General features: G+C 42.1%; 2 protein-coding genes across 13 annotated transcripts in view; both read right to left on the bottom strand.

Annotated features, from left to right (window-relative positions):
- Positions 1–475: 475 nt before the first annotated feature.
- On the bottom strand, positions 476–13,869 carry WEE1 (WEE1 G2 checkpoint kinase). 2 transcript variants are annotated; one of them, XM_065755331.1, is made up of 11 exons: positions 13,806–13,869; positions 5,915–6,123; positions 5,346–5,412; positions 5,087–5,259; positions 4,467–4,588; positions 3,688–3,834; positions 3,202–3,297; positions 3,044–3,129; positions 2,638–2,808; positions 2,401–2,546; positions 476–1,426 (listed from the first exon to the last, which is right to left on the bottom strand). In XM_065755331.1, exons 2-11 carry the CDS (start codon positions 6,097–6,099, stop codon positions 1,276–1,278), a joined length of 1,344 nt encoding a protein of 447 aa, XP_065611403.1. In that variant the 5' UTR covers positions 6,100–6,123; positions 13,806–13,869; the 3' UTR covers positions 476–1,275. The 2 variants fall into 2 exon arrangements, with proteins under 2 accessions (XP_065611403.1, XP_065611402.1); XM_065755330.1 differs by lacking the exon at positions 13,806–13,869 and adding an exon at positions 7,272–7,805.
- A 30-nt stretch (positions 13,870–13,899) lies between these two features.
- ZNF143 (zinc finger protein 143) overlaps positions 13,900–25,731 on the bottom strand; it is a 35,031-nt gene continuing 23,199 nt past the window's right edge. For 7 of the 11 annotated variants that reach the window (XM_065755319.1, XM_065755321.1, XM_065755318.1 and 4 more), the window contains 7 exons: positions 25,031–25,156; positions 23,187–23,366; positions 22,057–22,284; positions 20,763–20,911; positions 18,973–19,134; positions 17,718–17,864; positions 16,244–16,649 (listed from right to left, as the gene is read on the bottom strand). In XM_065755319.1, coding sequence (XP_065611391.1) covers positions 16,566–16,649; positions 17,718–17,864; positions 18,973–19,134; positions 20,763–20,911; positions 22,057–22,284; positions 23,187–23,366; positions 25,031–25,156 — 1,076 coding nt within the window. In that variant the 3' untranslated portion in view covers positions 16,244–16,565. Of the gene's footprint in view, positions 13,974–14,007; positions 14,612–14,905; positions 15,494–16,237; positions 16,650–17,717; positions 17,865–18,972; positions 19,135–20,762; positions 20,912–22,056; positions 22,285–23,186; positions 23,367–25,030; positions 25,157–25,731 lie in introns of those variants that run through there. The other 4 variants (XR_010623380.1, XM_065755325.1, XM_065755326.1 and 1 more) reach the window with 4 other exon arrangements.

Below are 25,731 nucleotides of genomic sequence, written 5' to 3'. Positions count from 1 at the left end.
TTTCATTTCCACAACTATAGAAGATTAAATAAACGTAGAACACTATTAAACACAACTTTTAACTTTAATATTCAAATTCAACGCTAGTAAAAACAAATAAAGTACAAGTGGGAGAAACATTGTTTACACTAAAATTAATGAAGAGACTAGCAAGTTATTAGAACAGTTCCATTATTAACATCTGTTAACCTAAAGGCAACAGCAGTACAAGTTTCAATGGCCGCATTCTGTTTGTTTGGAAACTTACAATTGAAGAGTTAAATTTTTTCTGTTGGCATCGCAGACTGCATTTTTAGTATAGCATACTATATGTATAATCAAATTTATGCATACAAACAATGAAGAACAACCTGAATGCTTATGCTAAAAAATTATTTACAGGTATTTCAACATAAAAAAAATATACAAGAGCCTCAAGAAAGAAAAACTTAAGAGAATACCGACGTTTAGTTCTTTCTATTAAGGTTCCCTACACAACATCAATAGCCGAGACATTAACAATTGCACTACACTAATACAGAGTCCAAGTATTAAATTGGTGCATTATTTCACAATGCACTAGCTTCAAGAGAAGAACGCTGCCTTCACTAAAACACAGCTTAGATTTGATTCATGTAGTTGTTTTAACAAGAAGCCTGTTAACACAAGAATGATTGTTTCAATGCTACAGTTTACAGCGAGGACAAAACACTAAAATAGCAGCAGTTCCACGTGGCACTTAATTCCACAGGTTTCTAAGCTGTGGTTTACGCAATGCCTACAAAGTGCTCCCAGTTGAATATACAAATAAAATTCACAATAGATGTCTACCTGACATCAGGTACATCGAGCATAGGTGGCCTTAAAGCCCGTCTGTTAAAATGTATTCCCCTCTGCTCCAAAACCAGTAACACAGCAAGTCCCCTTCCCTCCTTCTTAAAGATCATAACATAAGGGATAGTACTTCTTATCACAATGCTATAACACTAAAAAGCAGCACACCACCATAGTGGTTAACCCTGGGATGTTGTAACATCTAACAGTGTAACTGAAACGTTTATGGATTAACATCCAGGATCCTCTACAGATAGTAACAGAGTCCATCCTCTCACATGACCAACACAGCTCTTCAGCAACATCGTAGAAATTAAAAACCCAGAAGAAATTCCCATAAAACTAGCAACACTGTTCAAATAGGACAAGAAACCAGGAATTTAATATTCCCTTCAAATCTTTAGATTTTGGTCCAGAAGAGATGCTATAGCCATTCTCAGTAGTTCTTTTGGACCTCAGAGTTCAGTATATAGTAAGACTAACTGAACGGCTCATTTTCTTGCCAATGAGTCGAGATGGTCTACTTTGTGTTGTAGATCTAGTCATCATTCTGTCAGCGAACAGAGCTCGCTCCTCAGCAGCAGCCTTTGCCATTTGTGCCTTCTTCAGCTCTCTGCAAGACATTGGAAGCCATGCTTTATCAAAGGACCAACAGGAGACCACATGCACGTCACAATAAGCACTACAGATTAACTACAGCAGTTCAGAACTTAAGATTTGCCATCAGTTTGCAATAAAAACCTCTAACAGCTCCCCACTGGTTTTTGCATGTATTTTGTAAAAGCAAAAGTGCCTGCTGTCAGTGGAGGTGTGTGTACACAACGTAGCTCACTAGTTTTTCTGACCTTACGTAATTCCCATTTCAAGTCAGTTTGTCATTAGTGATAAATGAATGGGGAAAATGACCAAGTTGCACGTTTCATTCAATTGGCTAGTTCTGTTCCTGTAAGCCAGAGTATTATTAGTGCTAGTCCCCCATCTCATCCTCTTCATATTAATACTGTGCCAGCTCACTGAAACAATACAAGCCATTTTTAAAATTAATTTCCTTAGAAGACTGGAGGTCAGTCATACATGCACGTATGTCTACCCATATACTGTACAAATACTAGGAAATTAAGATTTATAACGTATATCTGTTCTTTCCTAGAAGAACAATCTTGAATTCTTCCTTCCACTGAAGGACACCAATGAGGATTCTTTCCTGTGAGAACTCACATAAACAAGTAGTATCTTAAATGGGACAACTTGAGCTAAGTCAAAGAACACCACACAACTGAAAATCACTGCACGTATGTATACCTTTGAAGTCATTCTTAGCTTTAGTTTTTTTTTTTAAGGACAGAACTGACAGCAGATGCTTGTTGCAAGGTCAGTAGTCCTCATTAAGTTTAAAGCCAACCTCCCTTTCACATGATTCAAAAAATAATTTCATCTTCGCAATAGCAACCAAGTTTCCTCAGCAAACCTGTCTTCACTTACCCGCACAACCTGTCATATTACTCTTTCTGTAGTCAGTCAAAACTATCCCACGAAAAGCCGTAAGAAAAGTCAAGTCATATTTAAGGACCCCAAGGAATTACTTACTTCTGCAAGAGTGAATTTTTGAATTTTTCAGCATTCAGTTCTATCCGCAGCTGCTCCACGCTCTTTTTTGTGGCAGACAGCAGCACTGAATGCTTGACCAGCGCCACAGCCGAAGGTCTTTTCTCTGGATCGGGGCTGATCATAACCTTGGAAAAAAGAAAATAAGTCCTTGTGGTTAAGGCCAGTAAGAGTACACCACACGAACCAGTGAGTGGCTGGAACACCAGGAGTGCTTACTTTTAGTAAGTTCAGCAGCTCTTGAGAAAGCACCTGTGGTACTCTTGGTAGTTTTCCTTGTCGAATTTCATGCCATTGGTCACCATTGGTTGGAAGAGGTTCAGCCCCAGCAGCGCAGACAACAGTTAGAGCAAGGGCAAAGACATCCGCTTTTGGCAAGTGAGTGTAGTTCTTTAAAAACAAAGAAAAATAAATTTCCTATAGGAACTACCCAGTAATAAAAAGAAATCTGACAGACAGACTAACCAGTGCTGAACACATTCACATTATTACACTTCTACCAGTGTTCAGGGAGAAATCGGTCACAAGCTTCTCCCTCAGCAAGGAGGCGGCAGACAGCAAATCATGAACAAAAATGGCATGCAGACCTGCAGACATGGGTACTGTCCACACATATAATATCTACCTCCTGTAGGACTTCATTTGCAAGAAAACGGCTATCACCTTCTTCCACCTGTGGACTCGATACTCGAGTGACATGACCAAGGTCACCTGCAAAAACATCAGGTTATTTCTCAGAAGATAAAGGTGACGTAACTCAAGCACAATCGAGCCGCTTCTTACCTATTTTGAATATGACTCTATCAGATGACCACTCATCATCATCACCTTCTTCTGAAGTTGTATTTGGCATCGATGTCCTGCATATGAAAATGTTACCTGAAAAGGAATACAAGTGTTAAAAAAGAAAAACATTTGCATGCAATTTTTACCTTACTTGGTTTTACTCATTTATGTTAGCCACACTGAAGTTTCGGTTGCATACTCAAGCAAGAAATGACAGCACACAAACACACTCTCACTCTGTGCCTCTCTGCTGGGAGAATAGCCAAATATTATGCAAGAGTCAACTACACATAAAAAGATCCAAGATAAACTCATTAACAGTTCAAGTCTGCTACCCAACTTCATAACTGACATCTTTGTACCGCTACTTAGAACTTCAGCAAACAATTTACAGTTAATAAAGTGCAGCTAAATGCTCATTTGTCTACAGCAGATCAAGTTAACTGAGGAAGCTATCAGTAGATTAAAGCAGTTTACACTTACTAGGTTTGATATCCATGTGTACCAGTGACATCGAATGTATGTACTTCAAGCCTCGAGCCACCTGAAGTAGTAGGTCCTTCAGCTCTGGCTCAGTAAAATAACGCATATTCCTGTAATTTTCACTTATGGCATCGGCTAAACTGCCGCCTAGAAAAGGCATTTAACAAAATAAATATTTGTTTACATCAGACAATTGAGAAAGTAATGACAACTAGCTTCCAAAATTTAAGTACAACTGAATTCCACAATCAGCAGCAAGTCTAGCATCAATTTACTGATACGCAGGAAATTGAAAATTGAGTACACAGTCTCTTTCCTTGAGAGTCACATAACGGCATCTTTTTTTTTTCCCCTCCTGCTACAGCCACCGTGCAAATCAACAGGATAACAGAACACAAAGGAAAAAGTCTCTCTCCCTCTCCTAGATCTCTAGCAAGGTATCTATCACAGCATCTCCCTTGTCTTCAGGGGAAAATCTTTTCTTACTGTTCCAGCTTGAGAAATCGTACAAAAGAATGAACAGCTTCGCCGCTCACAAATGCCCAGTGTAGTTCCAATATTCTTGAGCACTTTTCCTGCAATTCTGCAATTATTGCTTCATGTATCGGTCACTTCTTGTGCAACAGAAAGAAACATTTAAAACACACGTGAGACAACAACAGCACAAGCTATGTGTACAGCAATCGATTCCTGCTTAACTCTGTTTGTAGAGATACCTGCATATCTTCAAAAATCGGCTTATTAAAGCAAGTTCAGATCAACTGATAAACAGTACTTACCATTGCAGTATTCATTCTGAATAAGCATATGGTCATCTTCTGCCCACGCAGAGTAGTATCTCACTACGTGAGAATGCTGGCCCAGAACTGCATGCGCATAAACCTCTCTTAAAGCATTTTGCCTGTACAGTCACAAAAAAACAACAGCACATGTAAATGCTACGAGGTGAAATTAATTTAATTTCAGCTTGAAATACAAAATCAGTATAACATCATGCCCCTCTACCAGCTCAGGACGTTAAATAAAAACACTGGGGAAAAAAAAAGTCAGGAATATCAGGCTCATTCAAAAAATGCCTGACAATCTGCATGTCACTCAGACCTGACACAGATGAGCACCCAGCTGTGGGAACACCGCTTTCTTTTGTCACTCAAAAATCAGCGCAGCACAGTTTATTCCTACAGTCCCCTCCCACCTCACTCCTGTGAGCGAGCATTATTTTTTACTTCTAGACAAGAGCGACGTGTTTCTATTTAGAATACTGGGGTAAATCTGCTATGGTCAAGTAACCTTTCCTCCCCAGTTTCTTAAGCTTATACAGAAATTAAAAGAGATACAAACAACCTAACCACACAACAAAAAGCACCAAAAGGTGGCTTGTAGAGTAGGAAATACTTACTCGTCCACTGAGCCAGCTAAGGGCTTCTTGGATCTTTTTATGGCATAAATGCAGCCATCAAGCCTCTTCACGCATTTAAACACAGAACCAAATTCGCCAGAACCAATCTTCTCCAGCTCGTGAAACTCAGTTGCATACCGTGACTTCATATTGCTTTCTGTTATTGTGATCCTCTGTGGAGATTAGATTAAAAAAATGTACTAAGATGTACAGGTACACAAAGTGACAAAATTCACACCAAGCTCTAAATATTCATTACCTTAGCAGGTCTGATGGTTTCATCTTTGGGCTCTCCATCACTCGCTTCCATGTCCTCGCCACAAGAACTGCAACTGACACTTGTTAATTTTGCAGAAATAAAATGGCTTAATTTACAACTCGAGTCTAGCACCTATTGATTTGAGATCCGGTTCTCCTAATCCCCTTAGGTTTAGTCTAACAGAACACTTGGCGTTTATAAGCAGAAACTCAATTAAAACAAAATCATAAAAAGCTCAAGCACCATGGTTCTTTCTGTCCTCACCTTTCACTCTACTACTTCATGCGTTTGCCCCTCCCCCAGAAACAGCCACGTGCACGATTCATTCAGTAAGGCAAAAAGACCTACGCGTAGGACTGTAGGACTGTAGGACGTGGTCTGGGCCGATCTTTTCCCACCAGGTACTAACCAGAAGATCTGGCACTAAATGGTCCTTCCACACTATCTCCACAGATACCTGAGACTCAAGAGCTCTATTATGCATCACAAACAGGTTTGCAAAGAAAACTGTTTTTGCAGAAACAATTTATGACAAATAAACTTCACAAAGAAAGACAGATGCTACTCACTCGTTCCAGTGTGTTCTCTTTCTCCTTCGACATTGGGTTCCAGAGTTGTGAAGGAACATGGAATCGGGAGTGAAGGGATTAATATTCACATAAGGTGTTTGTCTGATGTCTGAAACCTGCTTCTCTGATTTCCTGACGGTCATAAACAGAGAGCCCCCTCGAAGCTTGACTGAGCTGGAGCCCATTCCTTGTGCTTTAGAAAGCAAACTCTGTGTTAAAAACAAATACAGAGAAGATATTTATAGGCTTCATGATTGCTTTAGACACAAAAGTCACACCGTGTTTGAAAACCATTATCGCAATGTTCAAAGTAAGCACAAGATGTTTAAACAGTGCCTGCACTTCCACGGAAAAACAGTTAAAGAGCACATAACGTGTTGAAACGCTTCTGAACAAACAAGAAGTGATGATGACAGCGGTGATTTTCTCTTCAATCGAGCCTACACCTAACCTTCCCTGGTACTGCTCCGCGTCCATAAAACAACACAGGCAAAACTCACGGACTCACTGATGTACTGGCAGGGTTTTCATATAAACGACACGGATTTGAGACACTAGGCCACAAATTCCGACGGCAAAGCTTAAAGCAAGAACTGAACGTCACCGAACCAAAGGTTTGTTCATCAAATCGGGCGTAAAGCCCGCACCGCTGCTCACGGGATGCAAAACGCCGACCTAACTCACCGCGAGCAGGAGCATCACCTCATCCAAACAACTCCGCACGAAGCGCGGAGCACCGGAGGGAGGGTTTGCACGCACAGCATCCCATCTGCGCGCTCCGCAACTAAACCAGGCGGAGAGCTTCCTCACGGCGCTACGGAGCTCAGCACAGATCTGCATTCCTGCTAGATAGCACAGATCGTTTCAGATTCCGAAGGACAACCAGCAGGGAACTCGGGCAGCTAATCTAAGATCTCCACCGAAACTCAGCGTTAAGCGCTTTGTGTCAAGCATCACAACGAAGGCGTTCGCGTTCCTAAAAGGTTCGTTCCTACGTGGAGTAAAGCCCAGCTCCCCCTTCGCCGCTATCTGAACAGGGTGAAAGCCGGGGAGAACAACAAAACGACGTTACAAAAGCACAAAAGCCGAGGAACACTATTCCTCCTCTATTCCCCCTCCCTCGCGAGGGCTGCAAGGCGGCACGAATCTGCCCGGAGCGCGCCTCCGAGAGCGGCCCCCGGCTCACGTGCTCGCAGCGCTCGGCGGCGCACACTCCCGACCCCGTGGAACGCGTGCCGCCCCGGGACCCTTACGTAACGGCCGCGCCCGGCCCGGCGCAGAGCCCCGTTCCAATCGCCGCACGCCCCGTCCCCGCCCGGTAACCGTCACCCGCCCCGCCCGGTAACGGCCCGCTCACCTTGGGGGTGTGCGGAGTGTCGAAGAGGCGCAGCTTGCGGAACGTCTTGTGCGGCGGCGTGCCGGGGTAGTCGGGCAGCGGCGATCCGAGATCCTCGCCCCGCGGGCGGCCGCCGCTCGCCGCCGAGCGAGGGGTGGAGCGCCCAGCGGAGCGTTGGTCCTTGTGAGGCGGCGGCGATGGCGGCGGCGAGCCGACCATGAAGTAGGCGCCGGGCGACTTGACGGGCGAGGAGCCGAAGCCCTCCTCCCAGGAGTCCCCCTCGTCCGGCAGCGGTGCGGCCGCGGCCTCCATCTCCTCTTCCTCCATCAGGGGCGGGCTGCCCCGCGCCGGGATGCGGGCCGCCGAGAGCGGCGAGTCCGCCTCCTGGAAGGCCGAGTCCCCACCGGTGCTGTTGCCGCTGCTGGCGACCTCCTCCTCCTCGTCATCTTCGTCCTCGCAGTCGCTGTGGCCGCTGAGGAACAGCAGCTTCTGCCGGATCGGGGCGGCCGCCAGCCGGAACGGGATCCGCCGCCGCGGCGCACTGAAGAAGCTCATGGCAGCTAAAGGCCGCGTCCGCTGCGCCGAGCCGAGCCGAGCCGAGCCGCGTCCCGCTCCTCCCTGGGCGCTGTTACCGGCTAACGGCCGCGTCCGTTGCGCCGAGCCGAGTCCCGCTCCGCCCTGGGCGCTTTTATCGGCTAACGGCCGCGTCCGTTGCGCCGAGCCGAGCCGAGCCGAGCCGCGTCGCGTCCCGCTCCTCCCTGGGCGCTGTTATCGGCTAACGGCCGCGTCCGCTGCGCCGAGCCGAGCCGAGCCGAGTCCCGCTCCGCCCTGGGCGCTGTTACAGGCTAACGGCCGCGTCCGCCGCGCCGAGCCGAGCCGAGCCGAGCCGCGTCTCGCTCCTCCCTGGGCGCTGTTATCGGCTAAAAGCCGCGTCCGCTGCGCCGAGCCGAGCCGAGCCGCGTCCCGCTCCTCCCTGGGCGCTGTTATCGGCTAAAGGCCGCGTCCGCTGCGCCGAGCCGAGCCGAGCCGCGTCCCGCTCCTCCCTGGGCGCTGTTATCGGCTAACGGCCGCATCCGTTGCGCCGAGCCGAGGCGAGACGAGCCGAGCCGCGTCCCGCTCCGCCCTGGGCGCTGTTATCGGCTAACGGCCGCGTCCGCTGCGCCGAGCCGGACCGCGTCCCGCTCCGCCCTGGGCGCTGTTATCGGCTGCCCCGCGCGGCACTGCCCGCGGGCACAGCGCGCCGTGCGCCGTTCGGACTCCGCGGCTTTCCCGCGACCGTTGGTCACGTGGCGAGCACGCCAGCCAATCACGCCCGCCCCCTCGGTTTGAAAACACGGAGGGCGGGGGCGCAGCTGCACGCGTCACATCACGCTGCGCTTTGGCGCGAACAGGGAGAGCGGAGGGGGTGGGGGCGGGGCCGGGGGCGGGGCCGCTACCCGATACGGGCCCCAGGGCGGCCGTACGGACGCGTCCGAGCTCTGCGGAGCGCGGCCCGGCGCCATCTTAGCCGCGGGGCGCGGCCCCGTGGACTGCGGTCAGCCTCCACTGCCCGTAGGGATGCTCGCCCCGCACCGCTCTGCTGCGGAGGGGACACCTCCGCACGCTCCCAGTTTACGCACGAGGTGGTGATGCTCAGAGCTCCACCATCCCTTCAAGGAACGGAAACTTAGTTTTCCTCCCGGAAAAGCACAGAGGAACATTTCGACTTCATTGTCACATCCCATAAGCTCCCCACGCTTCTGATAGCCTGAAAACTGAACATACCTCTTTGTTTTCAAGCAACCAGTGGCAATCTACAAGTGCACTGCAATCTACAAGATGACAACTGCTGAGATTACAGAACCCCCCTGAAAACTGTGATTTCTGAAAACTGAAGTCAGACAATGTAACCTATGGAGAAAGAACTGGCCGTCATTGACACAGAGATGGCTACACCAAGCCAAGTGCTGTACAAACACTTGCCTTGTGGTAGTTTACAGCTACAATACACCACATAGCAGATACCAACTGAAGTGTTTGAGTTTCAAGATGGATAGAATACAAGAAAGCCTTTAAACAAAATACAGCTTTCACCTTGATCAATAGCCCACAGGAAGAGATGAAAAGCAATCCTTTATACAGGACCCCAAACTGTGGCTTGCTTCATTCATATATAAAGTTTTCTTTGTAAAACATAAAAGAATACAAGCTTTTAATTAAAAAAACTGCCCCTCTTCCCCCCCCCTCAAAAAAAAAAAAAAAAAAAAAGGAAAAAAATGTAAGAAATTAAAGCTACAGTTTCTTTCCCAAACTCAGCCTAAATATAACTCTTGCTGCACTGCTTTCTGGAGTCTACAGACACAGCTAATTAACGAGGCTAAGTGGCAAATGGAACTTCAGAAGCCCCTTTGTACAGAGTAACCACTTATCTGATGATCACTGTATCAGCTGAAATAGGACAATGTCAAGTGGAACAACGTTGAGTTTATGCAGAAGAGGAAATACTTCCCAAGAAAGTGAAGAGAAAAAAAATGCAAGAGGAAAAAGGAATGGTGAAAGAGATAAAACAAAATAAACCCAACTGTTTTAAACAAGTTTATTTCCAAAGTGACAAGTAAGAAAATGAAGTATTGAATAAATACGTAACTATAACAAACGGCGTAGCTGCTATAAGAAGACCACATATTCCTACCTCCTCCATGTGCCATCCTGAATCTGCATGAGCTGTAGTTTGATGGGAGTATCAGTAGTGGTACTGAAGTCAATTCTCCCCAGGCACGAGTGTGGCAACTTGGCTATCCTGCCCACCACAAAGACTAACGTGACCTGGCCTACCACCCGCCGAAATACGAAGCACTACAGAGCCCATTTCCTTACAGAGTCCCTTAGCAGAAGAGACTGTCATAGGAAGAAGAGAGGTGAGCACAGAGAGCTGAGTGGTCTCCCTGCACTATAGAACTGGAGCCAAATTCAGCCCTAATTCTCTGAAACTCATTAAATTGCACCCTTGTGCTTCTGTAGGAGCACACAAAATAAAAACCTGATCTGTGAATAGATGTGTGCCCTGATGTCCAGGAAGGGCTTACCTAGCAATAGGGCATGTCTACCAAATTAATTTATTTTCAGAACATATTCGCAATTAAAAAAAAACCAAAACAACAACAAAAAACTTGCTTTTAAAATAAAAAGCATATCCCTCCAGTGCACACAAGATTTCTGCTACCAGAAATGCTTATCTGGGCCGGCACACTCTCACTGATAACCAACAGCTTTTAACTAGGAGTTTTCAAGCTCAAAGGGAAACAGTTCTCTCTTTTGTGGGTAGCAGGACAACCCAAATAATGATGAATGGGAAAGAAGTGAAACAAAGGCCAATTTGTCTAGCTGTCAGAGGAAACTGCCATAGAAGGGAGTACAGTGCCTACTTGTCAGAATTTCCTGCACTTACAAGTTAATCTGCAGTGCCTCAAAATCACAGAGATCAAATTGGAAGAGTTCTGCCAAAAACTGGATGAAACCCATTGTACAACAGCTAGCATAACCTTGAAACTGGTTCGTTTTATGAGAAGGAAAAACAAAGTGAAAAAGAAAAGAAAGGTCAGGTTGCTTCTGTGAAAATCAGAAACCCTACAGCAGCTTGGAGTTGATGCTTTTGCTCTTTTTAGCCCATACTCTGCATATAGACAGCATTTCTCAAGGATATTATTTGTACTTTCTGGGTGAACACAAGAGCAAGAGATTGAGGTGGACGATCGAAAGGGGAATTTGACAGCCTCAAAAAAGAAATTCTGGGCCCAAAATACAGGAACTCCAAGGTAGATCTGAAAATACTCTGAAAAGTTACACTAGAAACAAAAACAGACTTTGCCAAGCAGTCAGGTACAATTCCTTAATATTAGTCTATACCAGTGAGTATACAATAAAGCATACACCCTTTATTGAGACATAATGACTGTTTCTGCCTGCATTTCTGCCTCTGGTTGTGAAGAGAATGGCAGAAGGATCTGATTCTGTGAGTTGTATTCGGATCAGAAATTTTCTTTAAATTTGCAGAGTGCTACACTGCACTCTTGTAGTTTGAAGACGGAATGACTGCCATGCCTGGAAACAACAGATACAGTGAGAATGCCCCTTCGCTGTGCCAAAGAGAAGTCAAAACGATCAAAATAGAAGATTAAAAGCCTCAAAATGTCCCATGCACATAAACAAAGCAGTCGCTATCGATTTACCAGCATCACTAACCTTCCTCTTTTTCCCCTCCGGGAAACATACAAAATCTTAAAAGTACACTGCTTCCCCTCAAATTTACTGCAACTTATCTTAATAATCTTTTGTCTGTATCATTTAATGTAAGATATCTTGGAAGCATTTCCTAGAGATGCAGGTAAGCAGGTTACTTAGTAAGAGTTCCAATAAACTCAGCCACCTTCTCCCTGTTAAAACCATCCTAAGGAGCCTAAGAGCATTCAATAAACTGTCACGCTGCCTTCAGTGTACCTGTTTACAAAGCAAACAGCAGCTACTTCTGTCTGCCCCACGTATCACTCCTGCCTGTGCAGACATCATAACTTACACTCAAATCTGAACGAACTCTACATGGAAGCTTACAGCCCATGGGAGATGTAGCTTTGGAACATGGCTTTTTTCTCCTAACAGCTTTCTACAGCGCCACAGTAGTTTCTGTTATGTCAGCAGACCTGCCAGGTATCAGGAATGTCTTTCCCTTGTCTTGCCTCACTAAGATACCTGCTCAGAAGCCCCTTAGACAAATACTACAGAATCAACACGACGGAGAATCAGAAACTCCCCAGATAAGCATGTAAAACACAGCACTCAGTCAACAAGGTGAGGGTAAATGCTGGGATTTTGAAGGAGGCATGTAAAACACCTTTTTTTTTTTATCCATACAATCTTTTGTGCTCAAAAAGTATCAACATTTTGCCATTCTTTTGAGTGAAATCTTCGAATAATTTAAATAGAACAAAATGCATCCAGATAGAACCTCTTTGTTTTCAAAACCTGAGATGGATGGGAACTAAGAGAGTCACATTTCCATTAGAGAAAAACACACAGACTACGTAGGACAAAATGCTTCCTTGTTGATATAAGCTTCTATGTTTATTGGGATAACTACGTTTGCTTTGAGTACAACTCCTCAGTTGAAAGTCTGCTATTGCATGAACGGTGGGGTCAGGTGCCAGCCAATTACTATTAAAGGTGATAGTCTAATCGCACTGGGAGATACTCCTTGGGCCAAGTGAACTTTGCTGGCAAAGTAACATCAAAGGAACATCAAAACTGCCTAAAACACCTAAGCTACATTTTAAATACACTACTTGACAACAAAAAAATGCTGATTTGTATGACTTATGAGTAGTTTACTATTTAACAGCACAGGAACCAGGACTGGGTTTTAGTTTTCTGTCATATGGGTTCAAACTTCAAAAGGCTCTTATCCAAATGAGCAAAAAAATACTTTTGGGAAAGCCAGCATTCAAATCCATACCGACGTGCAAAAATAGGAGTACATTACTATCAACAATGAGGTGGAGTCTGAATTTACGCATCTGCAAAGACAAGGCACATGTTCATCCTGATATTTTTGAGAAAGAAATGATGAAGACTGAAATAACATATTTCTGAAGTGTCAAACAACTGTAAATAGCAATAAACAAGTCCCCCTTCGTTTCTAGTTTTCCAGCCCTCTAGAAATTTAGAGCTTGCTCGCTTCTAAGTCACTTTCCTGCCCACCCTACTCTCACTTTCACTATCCATCCTAACTCCATCAAAATCTGTACTGAACATCTTGCTATTACCCCTCAAAGACAAACTAAGTGACTGGAATGGGTTCATTATAGGGCACTTGTGCGTTCTGGTTAAGCTGGGAGCTATGGTCACCCCAAGGTTTGCAGCCTGAGTTTAACAGACATCACAGACAAGTTGCTGGATTCAGAAACAGTCTCCTTCAGACCCTTACTCTGAGCCACCTTTTCCTGGTGGTTAAAACTGACTAAAATAGCTTCCTGTTCCTAGGGGAGGGCTCGCAGGGCTGCCTCCCGAGAAGTAAGCAGCACATAGGGACTTCTCAGTATTCTATTACAGCGTGACTGTCAGAGAAGCATCGTCCTGAAAAACAAAGTGCTCCCCACGATTTAATGAAGGTTAGGAACTAGAGTGAAGTTTAGGAAGAGTTGCCCTCCAAGCTCTGACATTTCTTTGTCTGGACTATTAGCTTTCTCCTTGCGTTGTGTGCTAGGCAGCCACCACGTGTCCTTTTTTTCCTGCCATACTGTGCCTGAGCATCTCTGCTATCAGTCAGCTGACTGGTCGCTGAGATTACCTATACTATCAGGGATTATGACTTTTTACAACTTTGTTGACAGGCTTCAGGACTTACTCTTATAAAAACATGGTCTTGCAGCTTCAGCCTATTCATGTGTGCTTTGGCATTAAGCTCTTTAGGGTAAAAACCGTCCCATTGTTATGCACAGTGCCTTTGGCACAAAAGGTCATCAGCCTGGGGCACCTCTAATAATTACCTCCCTCTTCTTACAGTCTGGAGAGGCACAGACCTACCGTAAAGAAAAGCAAATCCCCCAGTGCTGACTGCCAAGTCCAGAGATGGCTTGTTTGGTTGCTTTTTTTTGTGGGACAATGAATCCTCTTCAGTTTCGAAGAGGAATGGCTGCTCTGCTTCATAGGAACGTTCTTTTACAATTTCCTTCTCCCAAAGCGCTACTTCCTCTGAAACAGAACTTCCAAAAAGAGGTGTAAAATACACGGAAAAATGCAATAGATTTCTACTGCCTAAGGCCCAGTCCTTCTGGGCATATCCTTTGCATCCACCTCCTGAAATCCTTTTCACCAACACCCCTACCTCACGCAATTTCAACTTGTGTAATCTCCACTACAAAACCTTCCAATGGCAGTATCTGCTCACAGGATGGTTCCTTCCACTCCTGCCAGAAGGGAAATAGGCAGAAAACCAGAGGTCTCTCCACTCTGGAAACAACTGTGTTATACATACAGGGCCTCACAGTGAAAACGCATATAATCATCTCTGCTTCTCTTTCCAGACTAAGCAGTCTAAGTCAGTCTGGCTTGTTTATTCAGTATTTAAGTATGTTTTCCCTTATGGGGGCAGCTATGGGGGAAGCACAACCTTTGACTGCCAGAGCTTTGCGAGAACAACTGGTAAGATACAAGAAAAGTCACTTACAATTGCCGAGCTAGTTTTCAATACCTTGCAGGAAACTAACTAGAATGAAGGAGGAAGTAATACTCACATCTGTACAGTGGTCAGAAAACCCAGTGGTCCTGGGAAATGAGAGGCACTGATGTTATTTCTTTGCTAAGTCACTTCCAGCCACCGTTTCCAAAAACTATTAGCAATGAAATTTAAGAAAAAAAAAAAAACTTGAACATTCATGTCAAATGATACATCTTTAATTTCTAAAAGGTCATAAAAACTAAGAAACTGATCTAGTTGACATGTAATTAACCTCTTTGCATAGTACAGTTTATCTCCGTGGGACATCAAAATCACTGAAAATCTCAGGAAATCTGGCATCTAAGGAAGTAAACAGGCTCAGTCCTATATGAAGGTTGCAGACAACCTCAATGCTTTCAAATTTCACTTTGTAAGAGCTCTGGAGATAGTCTGTTTTGACACCCTTATCTCATAGCACTGTGTTATGATATTTTGCAGTTGGCCATCTGTACGAAAAGCATAAAAAGCTGCAACCCGTATCAATATATTAAACCACATTGTATTCAGCCTGGCCTTTTTGATGTCAAATACCTGCAAGTATATAGTTAATAGCATTTTTTTTTAATGTAAAATGAGCCCCACAATACATACAAAATGATTACTTGATGAACATTTAATCCCCAAGATGTTTAATCCTTCCCTAGAGAAAGATAAAGGTGGGGCTTCAGTTTCAGAAGTGCTCTTGACACTCATCTAAAGTAAGCACTGAATCTTACAGGAAGCCGAGAAAGTTTAACTTGCTCAACAAGCTTACTAGCAAGACAAGTAAAGACATTTTCCTGTATAAAAAGTTTTAAGTTACATCTTACAGTACATATTAGATTTATCTACAATGATTGTTTTTTCCTTTACAGAACGATAGGTGGACAGGAGCACTGTACTTACATAATCTTTAATTAGTCCGTCTTACTAGTAACTTGTGTCCTGATTTTCGAAATTACTGATTCTCAGCATATCCTAGGTAGCAAATAGTAGCTGCAGGCACTCAGAACTGCTGAAAATAGACTGTAAGTACATGTACTTATGCCCCAAATGCACCATTTGAACATATTCCTCTTGAGAACTTGTAGCTTGCATTTTAGTCAAAATCAGATGTCTAATTATGCTTTTTAATATTTTTTGTAGTGCTTTAGAATGCTTAAAATAACTATTAGCACTAATTACTTTATATATATCAGTGGACCACGGTCAAAACAAGTCAAAAATTTAAATTTATGATAAATAAACTTTGGAAAAAAATTATACAAGGCCGTAAATAAATAATTTAACTTGCCCCATTAAAAGTAAAACAGTATGTCGCAGAACAATATCATCCTATCTAGATAATACAACAATCTTGTTATATTTTATTGCATAATTTCATAGTAACATCTTAAGTAAAATATGTAAAGAAACGAAATCATTAGATTTACTTCTTTTAATATTGAACAACCAAAATTTCTCCTTTGTACATAATCCAATTTAAAGATAATACAATTAGCACTTCCAGCATTAACATTCTGTATTTACAACGAACGAGACGGGGTGGGTAACTAAAGAGTATTCAAATCTGTATGAAACAAATCAAAACATGAAGGTTTACAGTAAGCTCAAAATCCATGACTTTTCCATCTACGGAAAGAAGTTCAAAAGGCTTTGTCTTCTTTAGAACTCAAAACAGTTCTTGAAATTACAATTTTGTTATAGTCCTTACGACACTTCAAATCTTCAGTAATGCCTTCATTGTTTGTACACGACACTAAAAATTAACCTCCAATGCTTCTGTTTTGTTTTTAACTTGCTTGTAGACCAGTCTGAAATCTGATGAAAGGACAACAAGGAAATTTACTATATAATCCTAATTCCATATTCCTCAATATACAACAGTTAGAAGTAGATGATGTCAGTCCCTTCCCAGGGTTATGTACATAACACTTATAAAACGTTCTTTGCTCTTGCATAAAATGTGTACACAGTACCAACGAGTGGGGAACTTCAAAGTTTTTATGGATTGCTGCTGGCATGGACCTTTGTTGTTTGAAAATAAAATACCTTTCACTCTATTGTTCTGGTAGCAGTTTTAGAAGTTAATCATCAATTCCTGGTGTTTCACCCTGTTGTATTCTGGAGGCTATTCTAATGGCTTCTTCCAGAGACTGCTGTTCTCCAAGCTGAAACAAATGCATTTAAACATAAATAAATATAAATTTTACACAGACTCATTTTCCTGTACAAATTTGTAAGATTGAAACCAAAGGCAAAGATATCAATTGGTAGTGAACACAAATAAGCATGATCAGTACTGTCACACCTTGTTTGGCTCATCTGCAATGACAGCTATCTCATCAGCATGAAAACCATAAACTGAGATTCTATGCATTTACCAAATTAAGTTTCTTCAAAGAATCGCTGCACGGTAAATGCATTTCAGTAGATGCAATAACTCAGACAATTTAGACAGACAGTAATCTAACTTGACAGACACAACAGCTAAAACAAAGCTTTTGAAATTCACAGGAGGCACTGAATTACATTTTAGATCTGGTAAACCAAACAAACACTTCCAGTTTCCTTAATCCTTCTGAGAAAATGAGCTCTTTGGAACAACAGCATAAAATATATATCTTGTTCACCTACTGCAAAATTCTGATTGTATAAAAAGAACAGTCACAATGACACTGTTCAATTCTGCAGTAGTTTAGAGAAGAAATTATTACTTTGTCAATGATACTGCTCAGGAGTGATTTCCCTTTACTGTTCTTTCTACACGCCTGTTTACACTTCCTCGCTATTAGCATTTCAGGATTCAAACAGAAACTTTAACAATTTTATCTGTATAGCCACGTTCATAGCAGTTTAACTTTGATAACACGGTATTCCCGATCGCCTTAACACGTAGTGCTGAAGGATGAATGAACACACTATTCCACTAAAGACCTGCTGACTCCCAAGTGGTGTGTAAACCATTCTCCAGTGGAAGATTCAGCTGCCCTTTACTGCAGCCTTCTCCTAACCACTTCTAGCCACTTTTTTTTTTTTTTGGAAGTTCTACAAGTAGATATGGAAAATCAGGTGCTTACTCTTGCTCATCATACTATATACTATTTAAAATACACAATTATATGGTTACTGACTACTTTTTTTCCGGGGAGCCAAGCTTACTAGACTGATTTTGCTTAATTACTGGGAGCTTCTAGCACTAGAAACAAGAAACACTCCAAAAACATTTTTCATTTTACCTGTACTGCAATCTGTGTTCCATTGGATGTAGCCAACAATGTAACGGGTCTAGCTTCTGTGGTCACTAAATGGTGCCCGTGTTGTTGATGTCCTATTTCTGATGAGGTGCTATGAAACGCTGCTAAATCTTGAGCCACAATGGCAACCTTCAGGACCAAAGAACGAGAAACAACCGGATGATTCCAGACTCACCCCATACAGCACTTATCTTCAAAGTTACATTCAAAGCTATAATTAGTTATGAGCGTAATTTTATCCTGCAGAGCAGATAACTTCTTAAGAAAGGTCACATTGCTGTGTTTCTCAAAGTTATCTTCAAAACAGCACAGAAGTTTTGTAACTGTAAGCTCATGATTACCTACACGTACAGGGAATGTGCAGGGGGAATACCCACCAAGAATGGCACCCACAAAAAATAATGAAGGTTGACAGTATATTTCTCGTACGGCTTACCCAGACGGTATAAAGACAACCAGTAAATCAGGAAAGGCTCACCTGTCACTGAAGGACAAGGCTCGCCTGGAACTCCACACAGGAGGGATCTCCAACAAGAGATCCTTCCCAGTGGTGGTCAGCCCTTAAATGGGGTCTGGGAGAGGTGGAGCCAGACTCCACCCCTTCCAGTCACACAGTGCATTGCCTTCACCTGTGCTCCTGTGGCTGACTCAGTGCTCACCTCAGGTGATCCATCAGTGGTTCAGGCCGTGATTCAACAGTTCCCATACAGAATGGGCACACTCATTCAGAGAAGTAAATATATTCATTTTTACACGGCACATTTTTAGAACAGTGGGATATATTTTCACTTAAATATTACAAGCTGAATCACTAGATTTGTACTAAAAAAGTTAGCTGTTGTACATTAGTAGCAAAACTGCAAACATATACTTACAAATGTTTCCTCTCTGCAAAACAGATTTTAATCCCATAATATTAAAGCAATAAATTCACACACTGGATTCTATCTTTAGGTTTATCAGTTGTTTACAGTGTGACTCTGGGGAAAACGCTTAGCATTTGTCTTGTTTTAAGTATACCTACATGAATTAAGAAATCGGTACCTCATTTTTTTTTCTTGGGGCCCATTTATTGTTTCTAAAACATCCTGTAATACCCTGCCACATACTAATGGAAGAGAACACATCGTAGTCTTCTGTTGGGAACGATATAGCCAGAATACCGTGATGTCTTTTGTACCTACGCTGTATCACCTTAAAAGGATCATCACCTATGTAACACAGGATAATTTTTTACCTGCTGTCCTTCAGTGCCTTCTGCAGTAACCATTGCTACAGAATGTGTTCCCGCAGAAGAGATGACGGCGTCGTGGGCAGGGACTGTGATAGTGGTGCCATCTTGTGTCACCATAGTGATTGTATTTCCAATGGCCTGCATATCTGCCTGAGATATGTTGACCTGAAACATAAAATAGTTCCTGAAGTAAAGAAGGTTTATTTGCTGCTCAGGTCATACCTGAGTCTTAGCTTTCAGCAACACAATGTTGTTTTCAGGTAAACGTTTTTAACTGAGATTTGAAAAAAAAATCCGAGTGCATTTGCACTGTAGCAGCACTCACAAAACAAATTCCCACTAGCTGATTCAGCAGCAGAAGGTGAAAGTTCACCTTCCTCATGTGAAACAAACTGCCTGACAATCCAGAATGAAAAGGCAACTTATTCATAATAGCACTGAAAAAAAATCTCTAAGTTTCATTTACAGTAACATACCAGCCACAAGATCCAGCAGCTGTTATTCTACTTCCTGATGTACTACTCATGCATTTATTTCCTGAGAATCACTGCCACTCTTCGGCCAATTCCCAGTCTTGGGTGAGGAGCCCTCATTACGAACATCTTACTGATGGAGATCTAACATGCCATGATCTTTCAGACACATGTATCTCTTTATAGAAATAAAATCATGGCTCAGCACTGAGAAAGAGGTTGTGTACTTCCCCATCACGACTCTATGTCACTCAGATCATACCCCAAATAACAAACAAAGTTATCTATGCACAGGTCTTACACGTGAGGACAGTGAGACTCAAGGCAGTCCCATGCTTTCGTGTTAACGAGGACTCTAAAGAGGTTTGGAAGGCAGAATTAAAACCACTAATTAAAAAAATCATGTAAAAATTGATATAAATTATCGATGTCTCCAATATAAATGTATTAGGGCATCAGTCAGTGGTTTGATAAGGTGCAAGATTTAGAAGGCAATAAAACATTCCAGAACTGAAATCAAGCTGAACAATTAATAGATGTGGAAAGAACTCCTTATTAAGGCTTTCAAAGGCCTTCATTTCTAGAGGTAAAAATGTTGGTTTCTGAGTACTGCTGCAGTGTTCAGGGCTGGCAACGCAACAGCCCCCTTTAAAATCTCATCTCCAATTCTAATTTAGAAGATATTTTCCATATCCTACTGGCACGGCAGCTACCTTCTCAGTTGAAAAATATTTTTTCTCCCTGTATGTATTCAGTGTATTACCACTCAGTGGGTTTCTTGCCTATTCCTCAAAACAAGCTATCCTAAGGAACTTTCAACTAATATCACTCAATTTCCTGATCTTCTCATGTTTATATTAGAAATTGCAAGGACTGAATACTACCGGTTAGTGAAACCACACACCAGGACTAAGTAGATTATTTTTTCTAAGAAGTGTCTGCAGACAAGACAACAGTGATATGATTCTATTAATATCAGATATTGACAGAATAATCAGGAAACCCTAGGAAACCTCAGCAACTATGTTGCATATGGAACAGTTGTTATACAGCTTGTGCCTACAGTGTGAACATAATGGATTTTTAGAGTTGTTAAGTGATAAGAGGATAGACAAAAAAAGCCTAGAATTGTATGAATACAGTTTCACATAACAGAACATATGGTTGAATTAAGGTGTTCCAGAGGAGATCCAATCCTAAGCATTTAACATAATCTTCAAAGAAGTTTCTTTGAAGAAACAGAAGCACATACTTATCAAAGACACAGGAGTCTACGCTTTCAATATATTTTGTAACCTCTTTAGCATAACATTTACTTACATGTTGGGTTCCATCCTGGGAAATTAGTGCTACTTGTTGACCTAATCCTGACTGAGTAACTGTAGCAACCTGTGCAGAAATGACATCCTCTCCCTCTACGCCTGTCACATAGGCGATTTGCGAACCCTTCAGCACATCCTCCCCTTGACCTGTTTGGTACAAAGAAGATAGGAGAGTAGTTTCGTTTGGATACTCCGCAAGCAGGAAAGATAACCAACAAGGAATAAATGCCAGCCTGCTTAGATGGTTTTTGAGTAATTCAGGGGAAATGGGATAGTTGAAAGATGAGAAAAATAAAAGACATACAAATACTACTCCTAGCAGAAATATATTTTTAGTTCATACTCAAAACATTAAAAAGGCAACAAAAAAAATCTAATTCACACTTTAAATGTTAACTTCTTCATACAAGAGCCTTCATGAGAACAGAAGTGGCAGTTTTTAAAAGAGTTATTCATTAACAAACAGACAGAGGAGTACAGTGATGCCTTTGTGTGAAGATTTGAGTTAATTATCTTAATAAATGTTTAACTTCAGTTAAAGAATCCTATAATTCCCTCAAAAGATGGCATGAGACTATAGCACATTTGCTTGAGGCATTCAGTACTGTTTCCCAAATACACATAGTAAAACAGAACCCCATGCATCTCTATTTTCTACTTTCAGACAAATCACAGTTTGACAAGTGATAACTGTTCTCTCAGCATTTCCTTTAGCCTCATTTTTATAGTCATAAGATACTACTCATAACATGAAAAACATTCTTTGTTTATTTTCGTCTTTGCCTCTAGGTCCTAAATTCACAGAGACTGCCATTCACTGTAACAAAACCACCACAGTATCAGGGTGCTGCACAGACAGATTTTTCCTTTTCCCAAGGCAGTGCTTTTATTCCTGACAAAAGATTTCCAGCAACCGTGGCACTTTATATACTCAGAAAAATCCAGCAGGTTGCAGAAAAACACTTGAGACTCTTGCGGGTCCCTTCACACGTTCACATTTATAGCAGAATAGTTTATAACAGGTTTGCTGGCACTGCAGCTCAGATTGCTCAGATTTCTCAGATCTCTCTTATCTCCAGCCTGCTATAAGCTCGGTTTATGATCTGGTCAATTACTCTCTCAGTTTCTGTTTACAAGTTGACCGGCACACTAAGAAGTCCTATAAAGAAGTTAAATAACTTTTATTAAGCACTTCAGATTTTTATCAACACTTTAATTTCCTTGGTTATAAACAGCATAATATTATCCAGCTCATTTGTTACAACAACAGATTCAAAGACTGAAACTCTAACCTGGAGGTGGCTCAAAAAAGGCCTCTTGTTCTTCTTCAATGGGCTCTGTGTCATTATGTGCTGTCCGCTTGTGCATAGCAAGTGTAGAAATCTGCTTGTATGTTTTACCACAGTGATTACAATTGTATGGTTTGGAATGAGTATGTACAACATGATGTTTGTATAAACTGGAATACTCTGTAAAACGTTTATCACAACCGGGAACTGTACAGACATAGGGCTTCTCCCCTGTAAGGAAAGAGGGACCAGAGAATGTCATCCTGAATGCACAGACAAAACTGTCAACGAATCTGCAGGGTTTTAAGTGACACACTTTCAATACCAACACGATTTCAATTTCAAAGGCAACAGCGAAGCTCTAGCTTGCTAAGTTCATCAATGCACACTCTCACTGGTCTTTTTTTTTTTTTTTTAAATCTGCCAGTGGAAGTTGGGCCCTTTTTTCTCACTGTCATTCCATACAAAACGTCCTCTTGATGAGTACAGGATGAAGCAGTCTAAAAGCTGCAATTTACAGAATCTTTAGAAATTGATACTGAGGATGGAGGCAAATGCAAACTGTCACCAAGTGACACAGCACTCTGAGCTTCTGGAAAAGTGCCAACCTAACTGTCAGCTTTGCGCAGCACTGAAAGTTTTGTGCCTTTATTGCTGGAAGCTCTGTACTTTTCCTCAGTGATCAGTTGTACTGTTACCCTAGTGCAATTTCTCTTATTCTCAATTCTTTAAACTCTGAATAAATCCAAGGAAGCAAACTTTAAATTATTATGGTTTAACTTTAAGAACACCTCCCATTACAAAAATAAATGAAACAGATGTTCAAATTACATTACAAACTGTAAAGCTCATCCGATACAAAACTTCTCCATGAAACTTGCCAGAGATTCTATAAAAATGTAAGGCTTCTAAGATGATGTGGCTATCACCAGCTTTAACATTTCACAGTCTTGAAAATATAATCAAAGTGAAAGGGTGACTCACTCGGGTGAGCCAAACTATCCCAAAGAAAGGCACCAGGTCAAGCCATATAAGCATGACTGTATCCAATTACAATGCACCAAAACAGTGCTCAATAAAGGAGACTCTCCCAAACAGGATCCATTTCAAAACACAAAACATCATTCACATACCTGTGTGTATTCTCACATGATTCTTATAATTAGTTGCACTGGCAAAAGCTCTCCCACATCCTGGCTCTGTGCAGTAATAAGGTCTTTCACCTGTATGTGTCCTAATGTGAACCTTTCTAATATTAGATGTTGTGAATGATCTGCCACATCCTTCAAAAGGACACTTGAAGGGCCTCTCGCCTGAAAAAAAATACACACAGAAAAGGTACAAAAGAGTATAAAAATTTTTGTTACACCTATACTGAATGTTGGAATCCAAAGCTATCTATTTGAGAGCCTCATTCAGTGATGCCAGGAACATGTGACTGTGGAGTGTTCTAGTGTCTAGCAACATCTGGCAACAACTACGAAAATCCTACAATCTTGGATATAAATTATGAAGCCCTTAGTACTTTATATTTCAGACAGACTCAGTTGCTTGAACTAGCTTCCACACTATCTACATTTGAGCATGCATTTAACCCCTCCAGACAAATTGCTAGTACATTATCCAAAACATGTGCGTTATACCATCTCTATATTTATAATTAGTAAAATGAAAATTACTTCATGATTTAGTACATAACTAAGATACAGACAAATTAGCAATATTCACTGTTGAAAGCACTTTACCTTTGGCTGAGGCAAATTTTTAAAGAGACACAGTCTTAAAATTCAAGTTTCAAAAGCTGTAGTCAAAGCAACCACAAACACATTTTTTTGTTACTAAAGTCCATTCCTACACTAAATTTACACACGGTAACTCACGTCACTCCACCAAAACATCTTATCTCCCTAATCCTACAGATCTAACAGAGCACACAGCTCCCGGGGAGAGCAAAGGGACTGACAGGAGAAGCACCACCCATCCAGCATGCTGTGTTGGAACTTCACATTTGGTAGAGCTAAGTACATCCCCCCCCCCCCCCCCCACCATACCGTTCAACAAAGAAAGGAGTCCGAGAGCAAGAGAGGGAAGATTACTACTACACATACAATTGTAAGTACTTGGAAATAGAAATGAAAAATGGAATCCTGATATAGACATTAATACCATCAAACTCCAAAGCAGTTAGCTTCTTGGCAGAGGAAACTATAATTCACTCCTTAAGGCCGCTGTTTCGGGAATGTTTTTCACTTTTCTGCCAAGGCAGAGCGTATTTGAGTGTACATGTCTCAATGTTGTGTTACCATGGCTCCTCTGATCCTAGTTACAAGGCAGAACCTCCAATTACAGCCTCAAGGAGGGCTGCAGTCAGAAACCACAACACTGATTATTCTTCAGCGACTGCAGGAATGTCACCCGACCGGTTTGCCTTTGTGTTTCTAATGGACTAGCTAGAAAAGCGACCTGTTTCCAGGTGACCGAGATTTTCCTGCACCAGCAACTCCAGAGGACTTGCTTGCCTCTATCGCTGCACTGCTGAAACTCGTATAGGGTGTGTATGAGCACACACGACTCCTGTTTCCTCAAAGGACTTCAGTTTTATTTTTCACACGTTTGGAACATTCACTAACAATACGTTTGGTACGACGTGTTTTCTTATTTTTCTGCTGCGAGAAAGTGAAGTCAAAACCCGAGACCTATCAGCCTTCACAAGCTCGGCATACCATTTATCTTAAAGCACCAAACCACTCCTAAAAGGTGAGCCGTGTAACAGAGGAAAGGCCCCTTGCTCTGCTACAGCTGCAAATCTAACTGTAAAGGTAATGGGAGACAATGACAGTGACACACGTCTTAAACATCTGCAATGGCAGCCTGAATGTGAAAACAATTTCTCAAGCAACGTGAATCAGTGAAATCCACCTCAGTGAATTAACTTGGGGAGGGAAAAAAAAAAAAAGAAAAAAGGTAGGAATGCTACCTGTGTGAGTTCGGATGTGTTTCTGTAGGTCTCCTGAAGTCTTGAATGATTTGGTGCAGTTTTCTTCTGTGCATCGATACGGCTTTTCACCAGTGTGCGTTCGGATATGACTTTTTAATCCATACCCTGAAGGTCAGAAAGGATGTTATAACAGTCTAAGTATAAAATTAAGATGGTCAGAAGCCATGACTCCTTACAAGCACTTCATTCTACCACACAGAGCAACAAAACTCCAGATAAAGTTTATGAATTCCTCCTTCCCTCATCTCTAAGTACACTTCTCACTCCCTTCAAAGGGATAAACTGCAATTCTTATAGCGTAGAGAAATATGCATTCTATCTTCTGAGGAAATGGCACGCTCTCTATCCTGTCTACATTTTTTCATCTTACCAACATCATCAAAATGGTATTTCATTATTAGAATATTATTAGAAACTTCAATTTTCCTTCTGTTCACTAGAGATGTATATAGTTCTAAAAAATAAAGGAACAGCCTGTAAGAAGGTGGCACCTGCTTAATTTCAGAGGGTTTTCTAAGTATATCCCTAAACTCCTACAATTTCTATTTTTGACTTCTCATGAACACAATGGATGGCTACGAAGAGGAGCATCAATCAATCTTACATCTAAAACATTATGTCATGATCCAACACAGCAGAGTTCTTAATATTTAAGCTGAGAACTTTCAGTGCCTAACACC

The sequence above is a fragment of the Cyrtonyx montezumae genome, unplaced genomic scaffold (genome assembly GCF_038088225.1).
Source record: "Cyrtonyx montezumae isolate F1298 unplaced genomic scaffold, pur_monq_1.0 scaffold_10, whole genome shotgun sequence".
In the NCBI taxonomy this organism is placed as follows: domain Eukaryota; kingdom Metazoa; phylum Chordata; class Aves; order Galliformes; family Odontophoridae; genus Cyrtonyx; species Cyrtonyx montezumae.
This window is presented reverse-complemented; position numbering and strand designations above follow the sequence as displayed.